The sequence below is a fragment of the Amia ocellicauda genome, chromosome 23 (genome assembly GCF_036373705.1).
Source record: "Amia ocellicauda isolate fAmiCal2 chromosome 23, fAmiCal2.hap1, whole genome shotgun sequence".
Lineage (NCBI taxonomy): Eukaryota > Metazoa > Chordata > Actinopteri > Amiiformes > Amiidae > Amia > Amia ocellicauda.
This window is the reverse complement of record NC_089872.1, coordinates 12099175-12112730: the sequence shown is the minus strand read 5'-3', so window position 1 is coordinate 12112730 and position 13556 is coordinate 12099175. Positions and strand designations below refer to the sequence as shown.

The 13556-nt window shown below is 38.3% G+C and overlaps 1 protein-coding gene across 1 annotated transcript; it reads right to left on the bottom strand.

Annotated features, from left to right (window-relative positions):
- Positions 1–4811: 4811 nt before the first annotated feature.
- On the bottom strand, positions 4812–9676 carry prokr1b (prokineticin receptor 1b). The gene is made up of 3 exons (XM_066696715.1): positions 9550–9676; positions 7245–7848; positions 4812–5958 (listed from the first exon to the last, which is right to left on the bottom strand). Exons 2-3 carry the CDS (start codon positions 7694–7696, stop codon positions 5253–5255), a joined length of 1158 nt encoding a protein of 385 aa, XP_066552812.1. The 5' UTR covers positions 7697–7848; positions 9550–9676; the 3' UTR covers positions 4812–5252.
- Positions 9677–13556: the final 3880 nt, after the last annotated feature.

Below are 13556 nucleotides of genomic sequence, written 5' to 3'. Positions count from 1 at the left end.
GCGGGTATTTTGTTGTGCAAATGTTTTCTAAACTTTTCCACATAGGCTAGGTTCTTTCAAATGCACATTATTCCTTCATTTCTTATGCTATTTTCAGCCAACAACTTCTACATATTTCAGTTCGAGTGGCATTTCAACATATTTCCCATAGACTTTAATGGAGGAAAAAGGTAACCGTGTCAAAAAACGTGTTTCTGTTTTTGTGACAAAACTTGATAGTACTGTAATATAGTTTGTCTAATCATGATCAACTATGCAGAATATTGTAGTACAGATTGTCTAGTATAATTTGACAGTTGTCACATACCTGTACTCCTTATAATGTCCATATAAAACACTCGCACATCTAAGAAGTTCCAACCAGACGAAAATGCATCTGAGTAAGTGCTAAAATGCCCCCCCCCGCCCCACACTCATCATTAATTAGACTACTGTGAACACCATGAATAAAAATCCATTACGAGAGACAAATATTTGCAATAAGCACGGCCCGCGATTATAGCAAATAAAAGTGCATGATGTTGACAAAATTACTTTATACCAAATTATCATCACGAGTAACAAATGTTTTTCGAGGCTAGGCAATGATGGGCATCTAGAAATGAATGGGCCCATTAAACAGATTGTATTATGTTGTCTCTCAAAGAAAAAACAACAACAACAACATTTTTCACTGTGCTGCTGAAAAGGTCATTTTTATTTTGTTGCCTATCTACATATTTTATGATCAAATACAACAATAGGGGCGATAGTCAGGAGCTTTTATAGTCTGACATTTTGTTCTGATTAACCGCGAGGCTAACTGCTGCTTTTATATGTCAACAAGACATATCAAAGACTGCAAAATAACAGAATAACAACATTGATATTGATGTCACATCGGGTTGTCTCGGATCTCTTCACCCGACTCAGGTTAGTCACATTAATTTGCAACAGACACCTTTTTCATCGCAATATCAGATATAATTGTCTTCACTTGAAAAATGTGCTCCAGAAATGGTTCTAAAGTAGCTACTGTTATGCCCCTGCTGTAATTGTGCTGTGGATTATCCGAGGGTGTGAGAAAAGCTTTGCATTATTAAGCATAACAGTGTTTTCACCTGACACCTTCACCTAGATGCTGACGTCTGACTGACTCCTTTGAAATCTCTGAATTAAAAAGAATTGTTAAAGTTATATATCTGGTTTGTTTCTAATGCAATGCTTGTTATAGGGATTTTTTTGTGTCTAAAGAAATATCGCTTCTCCGTGGGAAATAGTATTTGATCAGTTACAGTTCCAAGAAGCTAATCCTTAATCACTTAGTCCAGTATGTAAACACATACTATAGTAACATTCTCTTTGAAGGCGTGCAAGTGCTGCCAAATATTTATTTTCCTCTTCCTAATTAGTTGACTCGAAATGCAACACAAACTTTTTACATGCTCAAAATGCCCATTGCACTATAAAGGGGATTTAATGAGTCACACAACACCCAAAATATAGAGTTATCATGACAGCAATTTTCTTTCCTTAGAAAAATTGGGTCTTCAGAATGATCTCATGTATTTTTAAATCAAATCAAGCTTTTTTGTCCTGTCTTCCACTTGAACTCTAAGGCAGCATTACTCTCTGTGGGCAAGAAAAGTTAATATGTTGACAACCCTTTCTTCCTAGCTATTTCAGCAATTAAAATATGTGTGTCAGGTCCCCTTGACTGGGTTACAGTTACAGTGAAGATGCCTTATATTGAGATTAATTCATTCTCTTTTTATATAATACGGCAAGTGCAGTATTATCATTATCATCATTATTACTGAGAAGAGTTTATTTTTTACCTCTGGTGACTTGTATTCCTCTTTTGTTTTACATTGTTCTATTGCGTTTAATTAATTGACTCAGGGAGGCATTATTTCACAATTTGAAGACAGGCACTGTCAAGCTGGGTCCTGGATATTCTTCTGTCTTCTTTCATTAAAAAGATACTCAAAAGATCAATATCTGTACAGACCTGGGCTTGATGTGTAGAAGTAAATCTGCAACGTGGTGTAAACATTTTCTGTAAATGATGGCAATATTTGCTTGAATCAAAAACCTATTTAAAAAAAAAAAAATACTATAACTTTCATTTTATTTTCTTCAAGTTCATAAGGTGCATAAGGAATGGATTCTACATGTTTAACCTGATTGAATGGCTTCCCAGATTTCTTTACAAATGTCAGTCAGGTTAAATGTCTCAGTTTACTCCAGTCACACAAGAAGGCTTGTGACAACCACAGAGGAACAAAGTGGAAAACCGTGAGGGAGCTTTGACTGGAAGGTTGCTGAAAGACCTTTGCCCTTGGATTGCCAAACCATTAGTGCATTGTGTTGTTGCAACTCCTTTGATTAGGAGACCTGGATCCTGGATCAGGGGAAATTGCACACGGACAGCCTATAATGATAATCAAAAGACTCTTCAATTACATCCACTGAATATTTTACATGAGAAGAAATCTTGAGGCAGGAATGAATGATCTCAGCATGAACAGAAAGAAGCAAGGATAATTGAACACATGGCACAAATATTGAAGCTCAGCTGGGCTCCGATATAGGGCCTGGAAAATGCCACACACAACCGTGGCATCTAAGCACAACACCTGTGGTTAGTATTAAGAGGAGGTGTGAAAACAATCCACTCGGGGTTAGTTGTAATTAATATTACCATTTTCTCAATCTGTCATTCTAATTAAAATATAAGGAGGTGCTCATGTCAAGCAATTTCCTATCCAGGGATTAGTACTTCTTCCGGTCATGTGTGAGTCAATTGTGCGTTCCCTCTGGTTGTCAGATACCATAGCAGCAGCTTTGGGACACTACACCATGGCAGTCTAACCCCGGTCACTGTACAACACTCTTTCTTACAGCATTTATGCATAATTCCCAGAGTTACATCATGGTTTCAGCTGGATTGGTAGATCCCTGATTGCAGGATTGCAGTCCAAGTGAGTGCTCTACTGTTCGTCAAACACAAAAGCATTCAAAAGCTTTCTCCTAGCCTTGCTGAAGCATTAGACGGTGGGAAAAAATGAATAAAACACAGCAGCACCTAAGCTACAATGCAATCTCTGAATCTTAAAGTCAGTATTTATTCTTCTGTGTTGTCAGCAAGAGCTGGATGCCATTGAAATGACAATCTGATGGGAAAATAACGTGCGGCATAATGGATGCTTTCCAGTTGGCCGTGGTGTATAGTGGAAAGATGCTATGGCACTGAGATAAAAAAAAAAATCATGCCACAGATCTTGACTTCTAACAAAAAAAGTCAGCACTGTCACATAAGATTTTCTAGTAAGATGATCACAGATATTTATACTGAAATAAAATCACAATGAAAATGTCATATAGGCTTTAAAAGATTAAAAAGTAAGGACATATAGGTCACTGGTAAAGAGACTCAGAACTATTTATATGAAAATATGAATTGAGCATTATCCCCAACTTTAAAACTCGTAGTGAATTATTCACCACCTCAGAAAGCACAGTGATGTGGAGTATAAAGGATTACCCTTCAGTATGAATCTTATTGCTGCAAGGGCTTGCTGATATTTTCCCCCAATTCCTGCATCTGCTGGCAAAAAGATTAGTTTTGTGTGTGATTCACAAATCCTATTATATATTAATACCATTACCTCTTACCTTCAATTTAACCCTCCCTTCTCAAATGTAAATGGTGAGGCACGAATGGCAGGAGCTTCAGTCACATAGAAGCTCAACTGGCTCGTGTTCTCCACAAGTGGGCGAGTGCATGTGTGGGACACCAAGAGAACGGTACAGGCCTGACTGATTGACTCCTACAGTGAGGGGGTCCGGAAGCTCTGTTATGCTGTGGGGGGCATTTTCCTGGCATGGTTTGGGTTAACTTGTCCCCTTAGAGGGAAGGGTCACTGCAAATCATTACACAGTTATTCTGAGTGATCACCTCGATCCTATGGTGAAACATTTCTATCCTGATGACAATGCCCCCATCCACAGGGCACGAGGGCTCACTGAATGGTTTGATGAGTATGAAAATTATGTGAATCATATGCTTTGGCCTTCGCAGTCACCAGATCTCAACCCAATTGAACACCTATGGGAGATTCTGAACCGACGTGTTAGACAGCGCTCTACACCCCCATCATCAAAACCCCAAATGAGGGAATATCTTTTGGAAGAAAAGTGCTCCATCCCTTCAGTAGAGTCCAGAGACTCGTAGAATCTGTGCCAAGAGCACTGAAGCTGTTCTGGTGGCTCATGGTGCCCGACACCTCACTGAGACACTTTATGTTGGTTTTTCCTTTAATTTGTCACTCGTCTGTATATAGACATAAAGAGATAGGTGCCCTCTCTGAGAAACCTTGTTGATTCAGACCTACCTCAGACAGAAGAGCCCAAGTGTCCTGGACTTGCACATTCTGCTTCATCCTTCCTAGTTTCATGGGATATATGTCTTGTGACAAGGTGGTGCCCTAGAAAAATGTGCTTTCATTGATTCTCAGATGCAGAGATTAGAGAAGGGCATGCTGTTTGATCTGAGTCAGAGTTTCACTTTTCCCTCTCAACATTTTAAATGAAAATAAAACAAAAAGAGCCAGATATGATAACCATAAAAAGCTACAGCAAAGATACCACTCGATTTAGAGTTTCATGTTATCTCATTTCACTCTAATCACAGCTTGTTGTATACAGGAATGAGAATCTAATAAATACTATGGTATATAATGAGTGACATCGATCACTAGCATCTCAATGAAAATACCAACCAGCGAATGCTGCGCTGAGAAAGAGCCACTCACGTCTTCACTGCACATTACATTTTTATTTTTGCTGTCACCAAGTAAAAACATACAATAAATGTCTGTACAAATAAAGTTTTAAATATCAAATTAGAATACAAATATTAATACTGTTAATACCAAAGTACTTTTTCTTACACTTAAGTAAACAAAACCGACTGAACAGAGGCAACGATAATCAGAGTTTTCTTTTTTACATTCAGATGACACACACACACGTTTGTATACACACACACCACTACCGGGCAAAATATGACTAAGTATTGTGCCAGCGTAAGGCAGTCGTACCAAAATAAATATTTATTTTTTTCTCCACTGAATTGAATGGTGCTGAAAGTTTCCCTTTACAAAACCTCAGAAAAATAAACTCGAGCCTTCAGCACCATTCAAGCGTGTGACGGCTGGAGTTAGGGTGGCACTGTAACTCGTAGCATAAACGACGTCACACACCGGCGCCTACATCACAGATTTCAGGCGAACGCAGTCGATCTCCTCGGTAACGGGCATGGTGGACGAGCGCACCTCCAGCTCGTCCGTGGTCTTGCTGGAGGCGTAGGTAGAGCGCCATCGCAGGAGGACGATCTTCTTGAAGTACTTGACCGTGTTGTTCTTGACGCTCACGAAGCACAGGGTGTTGATCATGCTGTTGCTCATGGCGATGCACTCGATGATGTAGAAGGCGATGAGGGAGTTGCGTTCCCTGGAGATGATGGTGGGGTGAAAGTCTCGCAGGATGGTGAAGCCGTAATACGGGGCCCAGCACAGGATGTAAGCGGTGAGGATGCCGATGAGAACCATGACGGTTTTCCTCCGGCACCGCAGCCTCTTCCTGATCTGCTCCGTCTGGAAGCCCGGGACGCTCTTGAACCACAGCTCGCGGGAAATCCGGGCGTAGCACATCGCCATCGTGATCACCGGGCCCACGAACTCCACTCCGAAGATGAAGAGGAAGTAGGAGCGGTAGTACAGCTGCTGGTCGACGGGCCAGATCTGCGCACAGAAGATTTTGCTCTGGCTCGTGCCGTGCGGGAACATAGTCTCGGTGGCAAAGTAGGCCGAAGGTATAGAGATGAGGATGGGGACAATCCACACCCCGGTGATGAGGCAGTAAGCGGTCTGATACTTCATACGCGGCCTCAGAGGGTGAACGATAGCCATATACCTGAAGGGGGAGAAAAGATTAAGATAAAATCACAAACATCAGTATGGAGCATTAGTGCTCACTCTCTGGACCCCCCAATCCTCAGCTACAAGATTTGGTTTACAAACTTAACACACTGTTAATCAGTCCAATCACAGTATTCAAGAACTGATTACAAACCGTGTTACTGCTAGAAAAATGAGAAATTCCGTTCTCATAAGCATAGACATCAGTCTTCAATATATAAAGTTGAAACATCCATTGAATTTGGATGCCTGACTAGAAGATTCATTTTCCATGCTGCTCAAAGGTGATTAGAGACAGCATAATGTACACCTTAGGGCAGTTGCGCAGACATTGTGCGTGTCTTGTGGATTTTCTGAAGTACTGGTGCACAGCAAGATCTGCCAAGCCTGATTTAGTCTGTGAATGGCTGTTTAAATAAAGAGATGGATGATGAGGTTCTTAACAAAAAGTGATGTGATGAAGGCAGATTTCCCGTCAAAAGGTTGCTGGCAAGTTTTAACTCCAGGTGTGCAGCTGTTGCCATAAATAATTCACCAACTGCTGTTTATGCAGACGTGGCACGGATTTAGATTAATTTATTCGCATGGTTTATGATGCCTGGAAACACTATTCCAATTAAGATATGTATTAACTAGATTAAGCTCCAAGAATAAAAAGGGGAGGGAAATCTGGCTGCAATATTAGCAATGTAGACGATAGATGAGGCTGTTTAGAGTGTCACTGAGGCACTGAGCAACGTTACAGAGGGATGGCAGAAATTGATCCAGACCTTGGATACCACAGGAGTGTAATGATAACTGCATACTGTAAGACAACCTTCCCAAGATGTGACGTTCCTGACAGCTGCATCACAGCTAACAGATCAACGGTGTGAGTCACTCTTGTGTGAATTTCTCCGCTCTTGGTAACCTAGTCTTTGATTCTTCTGCAGACTGGAAGCAACAAGCACTAATCCTCTTTCTTCAGGGGATATTTTTAACATTTTGACATCAAGATGGTGCATAAAATTAAGCTTTTGTTTGTACATAACCTGATTGTTTCACTTATGTGGTTCAGTTAATGGTTAGCACAGCCAATGGGACACTATATTTAGTTTAAAAACAGTGTGCATTTGACTAATTTGATATATAATATATAGCAAAAGCACTGGAATTCTAGTGTCTTTGTGGTGGCAGTCTCCAGGTGAAAATGCAGGGCTATTAAAGGGGCTGCGTGTTTCTGTCATTTTAAACAACTGCGCTTGAAGGGAGATGCATGCAGTGCACAATCACAAGACTCACCTGTCAACGGCGATGGCCAAGAGGGCATTGGTGGAGACGTACAGAGACACAGTTCGGAGGTAATTGACCGCGGCGCAAAGCATTAGTCCGTGGTCCCAGGAGAGCTGCTTCACCACGTAATAATCCACTAAAAAGGGGCAGCACACGATGGCCACGATGAAATCTGAAATGGCCAGGTTAGCGATGAGCAGGTTGGTGAGGTTTCTCAGTTTCTTGTACCTAGCCAGGGTGGCAATGAAGAGAAAATTGCCGATGCCACACACTAGGATGATGCAAATCAGCACCACACCGATCAGAATTGTAGCCACAAAGAAAGCCTTGCCTTGGGTCGTGTCAGGAAATTCGTCAGCTGATATCCCGTAGTCAGTGTCATAGATAGATGTGTAAGGGTACATAATGTTTCTGGAGAGGTTATCTTCGGTCACGAAAGAGCTGCTGTTATAGTCGCCCATGACTGTCTTGACGTGTTCTGTTCCAACTTTGTGCACTAACTTTGTTTTTGCAGATAAAACTCACACGGTTTTAGCAGTCATTGTTGTAGGTTGAGAAGCAATGTCATTTCAGTCCACATATTACTCAGAAGGGAGAACCTTCACATCCATGCCTGAAATATAAAGTACCATGTTTTATGTTTTTTGGAAAAAAACACCAAAAGAATAACATAACACAGGAACCTCAAACAAAAGGCCTAAGACCTATTAATAATGCTGTTGAGTAGAAAGACTGGATAAAGCTGACCCTTTAATCTCTTTACCTGAATGCCAAGTGTTTACTATCAGAGTACTGTGACTCTTCTCTGAAAGAAATACACCCACATCCTCACAAACATTTCTTCACATCAGCCCAATACATTGATTTATGAGATTATAATGCATTTATCTAGATTCTGTATATTGAGCCTATATTTTCAAAGCCTGTTGATACAGAACGGTAACACCACAACCCTTGGGAAAAATTCATTGTTTCCCATTTCTTATTCAAGTAAAAGGGAGGCATCACATACATCATGACAATGGATTCATTTTGTTTGAAGAGCTGTCAAGCTGTCAGAAAGCTCTGATTGATTATCTGCCCAAACACATCCTTGGAAGAAATAACATTTACCCAGTAGACTTCGCTCCTCAAGCAAATGTATCTAATCAATCCTTTATATGTGTATATAAACAGTATGACAGGTTTATTATTATTACTGGGGTGAACAATATATTTTCAAATGCACATGACACCTCTGACAATGGTATTTTCAAAATATCCTTCCATCTCATTTGTATTTTAAAACTCTTCACTTAAAATTAAACAAAACCCCTTCAAATGTGTGTATAAGAAGAGGTTGTGCTCTGTGTCAATATGAAGGACAAGCTTGCTATAACTAGACATCATTACAACAATTCCCGAAGTGATTCAAGATTCAGTACTACACAAAACAGTCCCAATATTTTAGGAGATTTCTGTAGCATTTCTATTTATACATATACATATACATATACATATACATATACATATACATATACATACATAACTCCAAGACAAAATTAAGCAAAGTCAACATATAAAAAAACTACTTTTATATTACATAAAATATCTCACAAACTTCAAAGGAGAGACAATTCAATTACTCCTCTCCCTGCCTGGTAATGGTTACCTTATACCATCTCATCAGAGCAACTTGATAACTTTATTTAGTAAAATAGCAACTTCATTTGTTTCTGTTTTTTACATGTTAAAGTCGACATATATACATAGGTGTGACGTGTCACTTGATAGTATTGATCCTTAAGCTTGCACACATACCCATATATACAAAAAGTGTTGAAAAAAAAACCCCATACAGAATTAGTTTTCTTTTCTAACTTTAGAAACGTGATTTCGGTTTGATCTTTTTAATACTTCTTTTAATCCATGCCTAGGTGAAAACTAAATATTATTACCAAGAATTATTGATATCATCCAAAATATCCCAAGATAATTGATTAAAGCAAACTGGACGTGAAAGAACAAGAAAAGTTAAACATTTGAAACCATTCAAATTAAACTGTGGACCTCATATGTATGTTAATTACTTTTAAAATAAAAAAAACGGAACAAATACAAAAGTTTTAGAAAATTCAAGTATTTATTTAGTATTTGTAAACAACTATACTCCCAGGTAAAATGATTAATTAAGCAAAACAGGTTTTAGTTACACATCTATGAGAATATTATACCTCTTAATATGCATCTTAATCTTAAATGCATCAAGTGTATTAAATAATCATATAAAACACATCTCCATAAAAACGTATACATAATATAAAATCAAACCTACCTTCAATATCATTCCATAGATGTTCCTGCTATATCTAACCTGACTTTTCCCACTAATTGTGCATCACTGTAGGTAGTGGAATAAAGCCCAGTCCTTGCTTTAGTACTGGACACTTGTCTCAGCTCTCTGAAAGCCCAGTCTGTCTGATCTGGACTTCAGTAATACATGTGCCTTCAGTTTCCCCCTCTAGTGGTGATTTTGCATTACAAGAAAGTCTGACGCAAGTCCAATTATTTTCTATTCGGCTGTTAAAGAGATACGAATCCACTCATCTATGTATTTGTTTGTTGGTTTATTTATTTATTGGGTGCAATCATGGGAATTTGGAGCCACCCTGCAAAAAAGGACAGGTTTTGTTTTCTCTCTCTCTCCAGATGTTAGTATTAGCTTTAAGAACTAGAACCAGGTATCAAAAGTGTCTAGTGAAAGCTCTGGTGCTTTATCTTATTATTAAAATCTGAGACTATTTGTCATGTCTTGTGTATTGATTACAGCAGGGAGACAGATACTGCACAAGTATTGTTACATTGTCTTGGACGAATTGTACTTTTTGTGCACCTTGCTGGATGAATGCAAAAGTTTTGAAAACTGTGAGCGTAGGTTGTTACTGAGTACAAGCTGAATACAATGTGATAGGAGAACAGTCTGTACCATATTGATTAGGGAGAACATGAATTAATATTTGCAATACTTGGTTGGTCAGGCTCCATTTAAATGAAAATACACAGCATTATCAAGGACAATACATGTGCTGGGAATAAGAAATTAAATTACATGAAATAACAGCTTGTATGAGTTATTTACTTTATGTGGAGAAACAGTATACCATTGATATATGTTAAATGTAAAATATGTTTTAGAAACTGGGAAAGGGAATTGTGGTTAAAAGGACCTTGCAGTTAAAAGTAAATACACATTTCCCTGTATGATAACTGCCTTCTTCCTGACGGTCCTGTCGTTGTTCTGATCTGTGTCTTGTGTTTTGTGTTGTGTTATTCTCTCTCCATGTTTTTGGAGACCTATTTTAAATCATATTAACATCCTGTTTTTATGTAGGCTTGTACACTTATTTATATTGTAGTAGCTCTTTCCCTGTCCCTATGTGGGATGTTCTCAGTGCAAAAATGTGTTTGTACCACACCTGGACATAGGTTAACTGAATCAAAATATGTTGTATTGATGTAAATACTGAAAGCTTTTCAGAGAAATATACTAAGGTACAGTCATGAAGGATTAAATAATGTACTGCTCTGTATTACTGGAAATAAAATTCAACCCACAGTATGAAAAGTGCAGCTGTGTGGATTGTTTATTTGTGTCCCCCATCCCCCCTTTTAAAAATACTTTAAAGAACCAGGACTTTGTGACCTGACAAACAAATTATGACCTGGAAGGTTATATATACTTTATATTAGGAAAAGACATTGTGTTGGAATACACTGAAGGTGACCAATATTATCAAAGAGCTTGATTCATGTTAAGCCAGGGCATGCATCTCCTGAAGGACTAGCTCATATCTGTACCAGCCTTATGTTACAGAAACTGAAACCTCATAGCGTTACATGTTTGTTCAAATAGTTGCCGTTAGACATGAATCTACAAGAGTGAATCTGCATTATGTGCATCACTGAGTTGTATGGGTACAAACATTTGTGGTGAAGAGATGGCATAAACTATCGGAGGAAACATGCAACATATTTTGTACTCCAGTTATATCAAAAGCAGATTAAAATGAAGATTAAAACATTATTTTTGTTAATACACATGAAAGGCATGGGAAAATAAAATTAAAAACAAAGAAATGCATGAAGCTAAATTCTCTGAAATCATTCATGGTAAATTTAACCATCGACCCTTGTGGATGTACGTATCTTTTAGCCCTGATCATAAGATATTTTGCTCAACACATTATTGTGCACTAGTTAATTTGTGGGTCTGATTTCACAGGAAAATATGCTTTGGAACTTCAGTTGGGTAACACCCAATATGCAGAAAGAATATCTGCTATTATAATGCTAAATTATTTGAATGTATTATTCCCAGTGGTGAAAGGATGGATCTTTGATTTGATGAAGTCTGAAAGGTCACAGCATGAAAAGACAAAGAAAAAAAGAAGAAGAAGAAGCAGTGTATTTATTAGAAAGTGTCATGGCTTTACTCAGGCACCATATTCATCTCTAGTCACAGTACAGTTGCACCTCACTGAAGAAAAGTATGTGTAATGTATTGGATACAATTTATGGTTCAGCTTTAGTAATTAGATTTTGTACAATTCACTTATGTACCAAGATGGGTAAATCATCTGAGAAAATCTATACTATCGATTCATTCTTTTAAAAGCCCATGCCTAGATCACAATGCTGACATTACCAGTTGTTTTGAACTATTAACACCGTCTGTCTGTATTGTAATATATTGATGAATACCAGCCGATCAGTACTGTATGCGTGGCTGTGCTTTATTGGATAGAGAAGCTGAACTGACCATTTAAATAGCAATGCTTTCCATAAACATCACCACAGGTGTCTTAAGTTCATTTAGTAAAATTCGTGTCAGTTTCAACATTGTTGCCTGCATAGTGTTTAAACTTGTTTGTATAAAGCTGGTCGCTTTGAAGATGTCAGCTTGTAGTGTTTGCCTATCGTGAGAGTTTGATGTATATATATATATATATATATATATTTACATTAGCTAGCCATTTGAATGAGTAGTTTAGCTAGCAGTTTTTTTTTTTAATGGGTAGTGTAAGCTAGCTAATTCTTGTCAGAGGTTTCCAACTCTGCCTCCTTTAACCACTGGATAACAGACCATTTCAGTGTATTTTAAAACGTGTCTTGATCTGAACAATGATAGGAACTGTGATGGGCTTGTTTAGCAGGCAATTGAAGCTCGTCATGAGGCAAGGCTATTTTTGGTTGGAAACCCACTGTCTGCACTGTTTATGAAAATGGGAGCTTCTAAAGCCTTGTGTGTAGCACAAGAGAAAAAACTGAAAAGAAAAGAAATGACAGAGTAGGTCTGAGACTGACAAGTAAGGACATGTTCCAACAGTTAAGCAATAGCAAAGCAAAATAACTTTAGGATTGGCTGTGGGATTGGAGTTAGGGTTGGGTCTGGAGTTGGGATTGAGGACAGGTATTGACGTTGGGGTAAATTATGACATGTTGGGTTCTAATTAATGTTATGGTTTACTATGGAGTTGGGTTTAGCCTAAGGTTTGGGATTCATGTCAGGGTTGAAACCAGGGTTAGAGATGGTATTGTAGGTGTTTTAAAGTTATAATTTGAGTTAAGACTGGGTTACTAGTTGGAACAATGGTCAGGGTTTGTGTTAACTCTGTGGCAATAGATGGGATTAGAGTTCAATTATTGTAGTGTATTCTTAAATAATTACTCTTATAAAAATACCCACAAGGTCATCTAATTGACCTGTAAAACTATATATGAATAATGTTTTCAGATTGCAAATGAAAGGCACTCAGCTTTGTTGGCAGCTCTGTTATGTTGGCTTTCAAAGGTGAGGAAATAACAGAGATTAGAATAATGGTTGGAATAAATGTCTAGCGCATTCCAAAAAATCACATTCTATGGAGAAGGTGATGTATTTTGAGTAACTAAAAAAGGGGAATTGATTTGGAAAAATACAAAGACAACATTTGCAAGAAAGGACATATGAACCCATTTCCATATATTCATTTCAGTACATCATTCTTGGTAACGTGAAGTACAATTTCTTCACATTTAACCAATTTGCTTGGTCTGTCTCAATCATTCTCAGCAATAACATTTAATTGAATTGCATCCTTAATGTGGCAGACGGAGCTGTCACTTGCCTTGAGATAATTGACACCAGGACGGCTGTGGACTTGGTCTCTGTTTGAGGTGACGCTGTCAACCGTTTACAGATGGACTAGAATTTTGCAAATTATCTGAACCTGAGAGGTTGTCATGATTTTCACAGGCTAACTGAGCCATTCATGATTTAAGGGAATGACAGATTTACTGGTT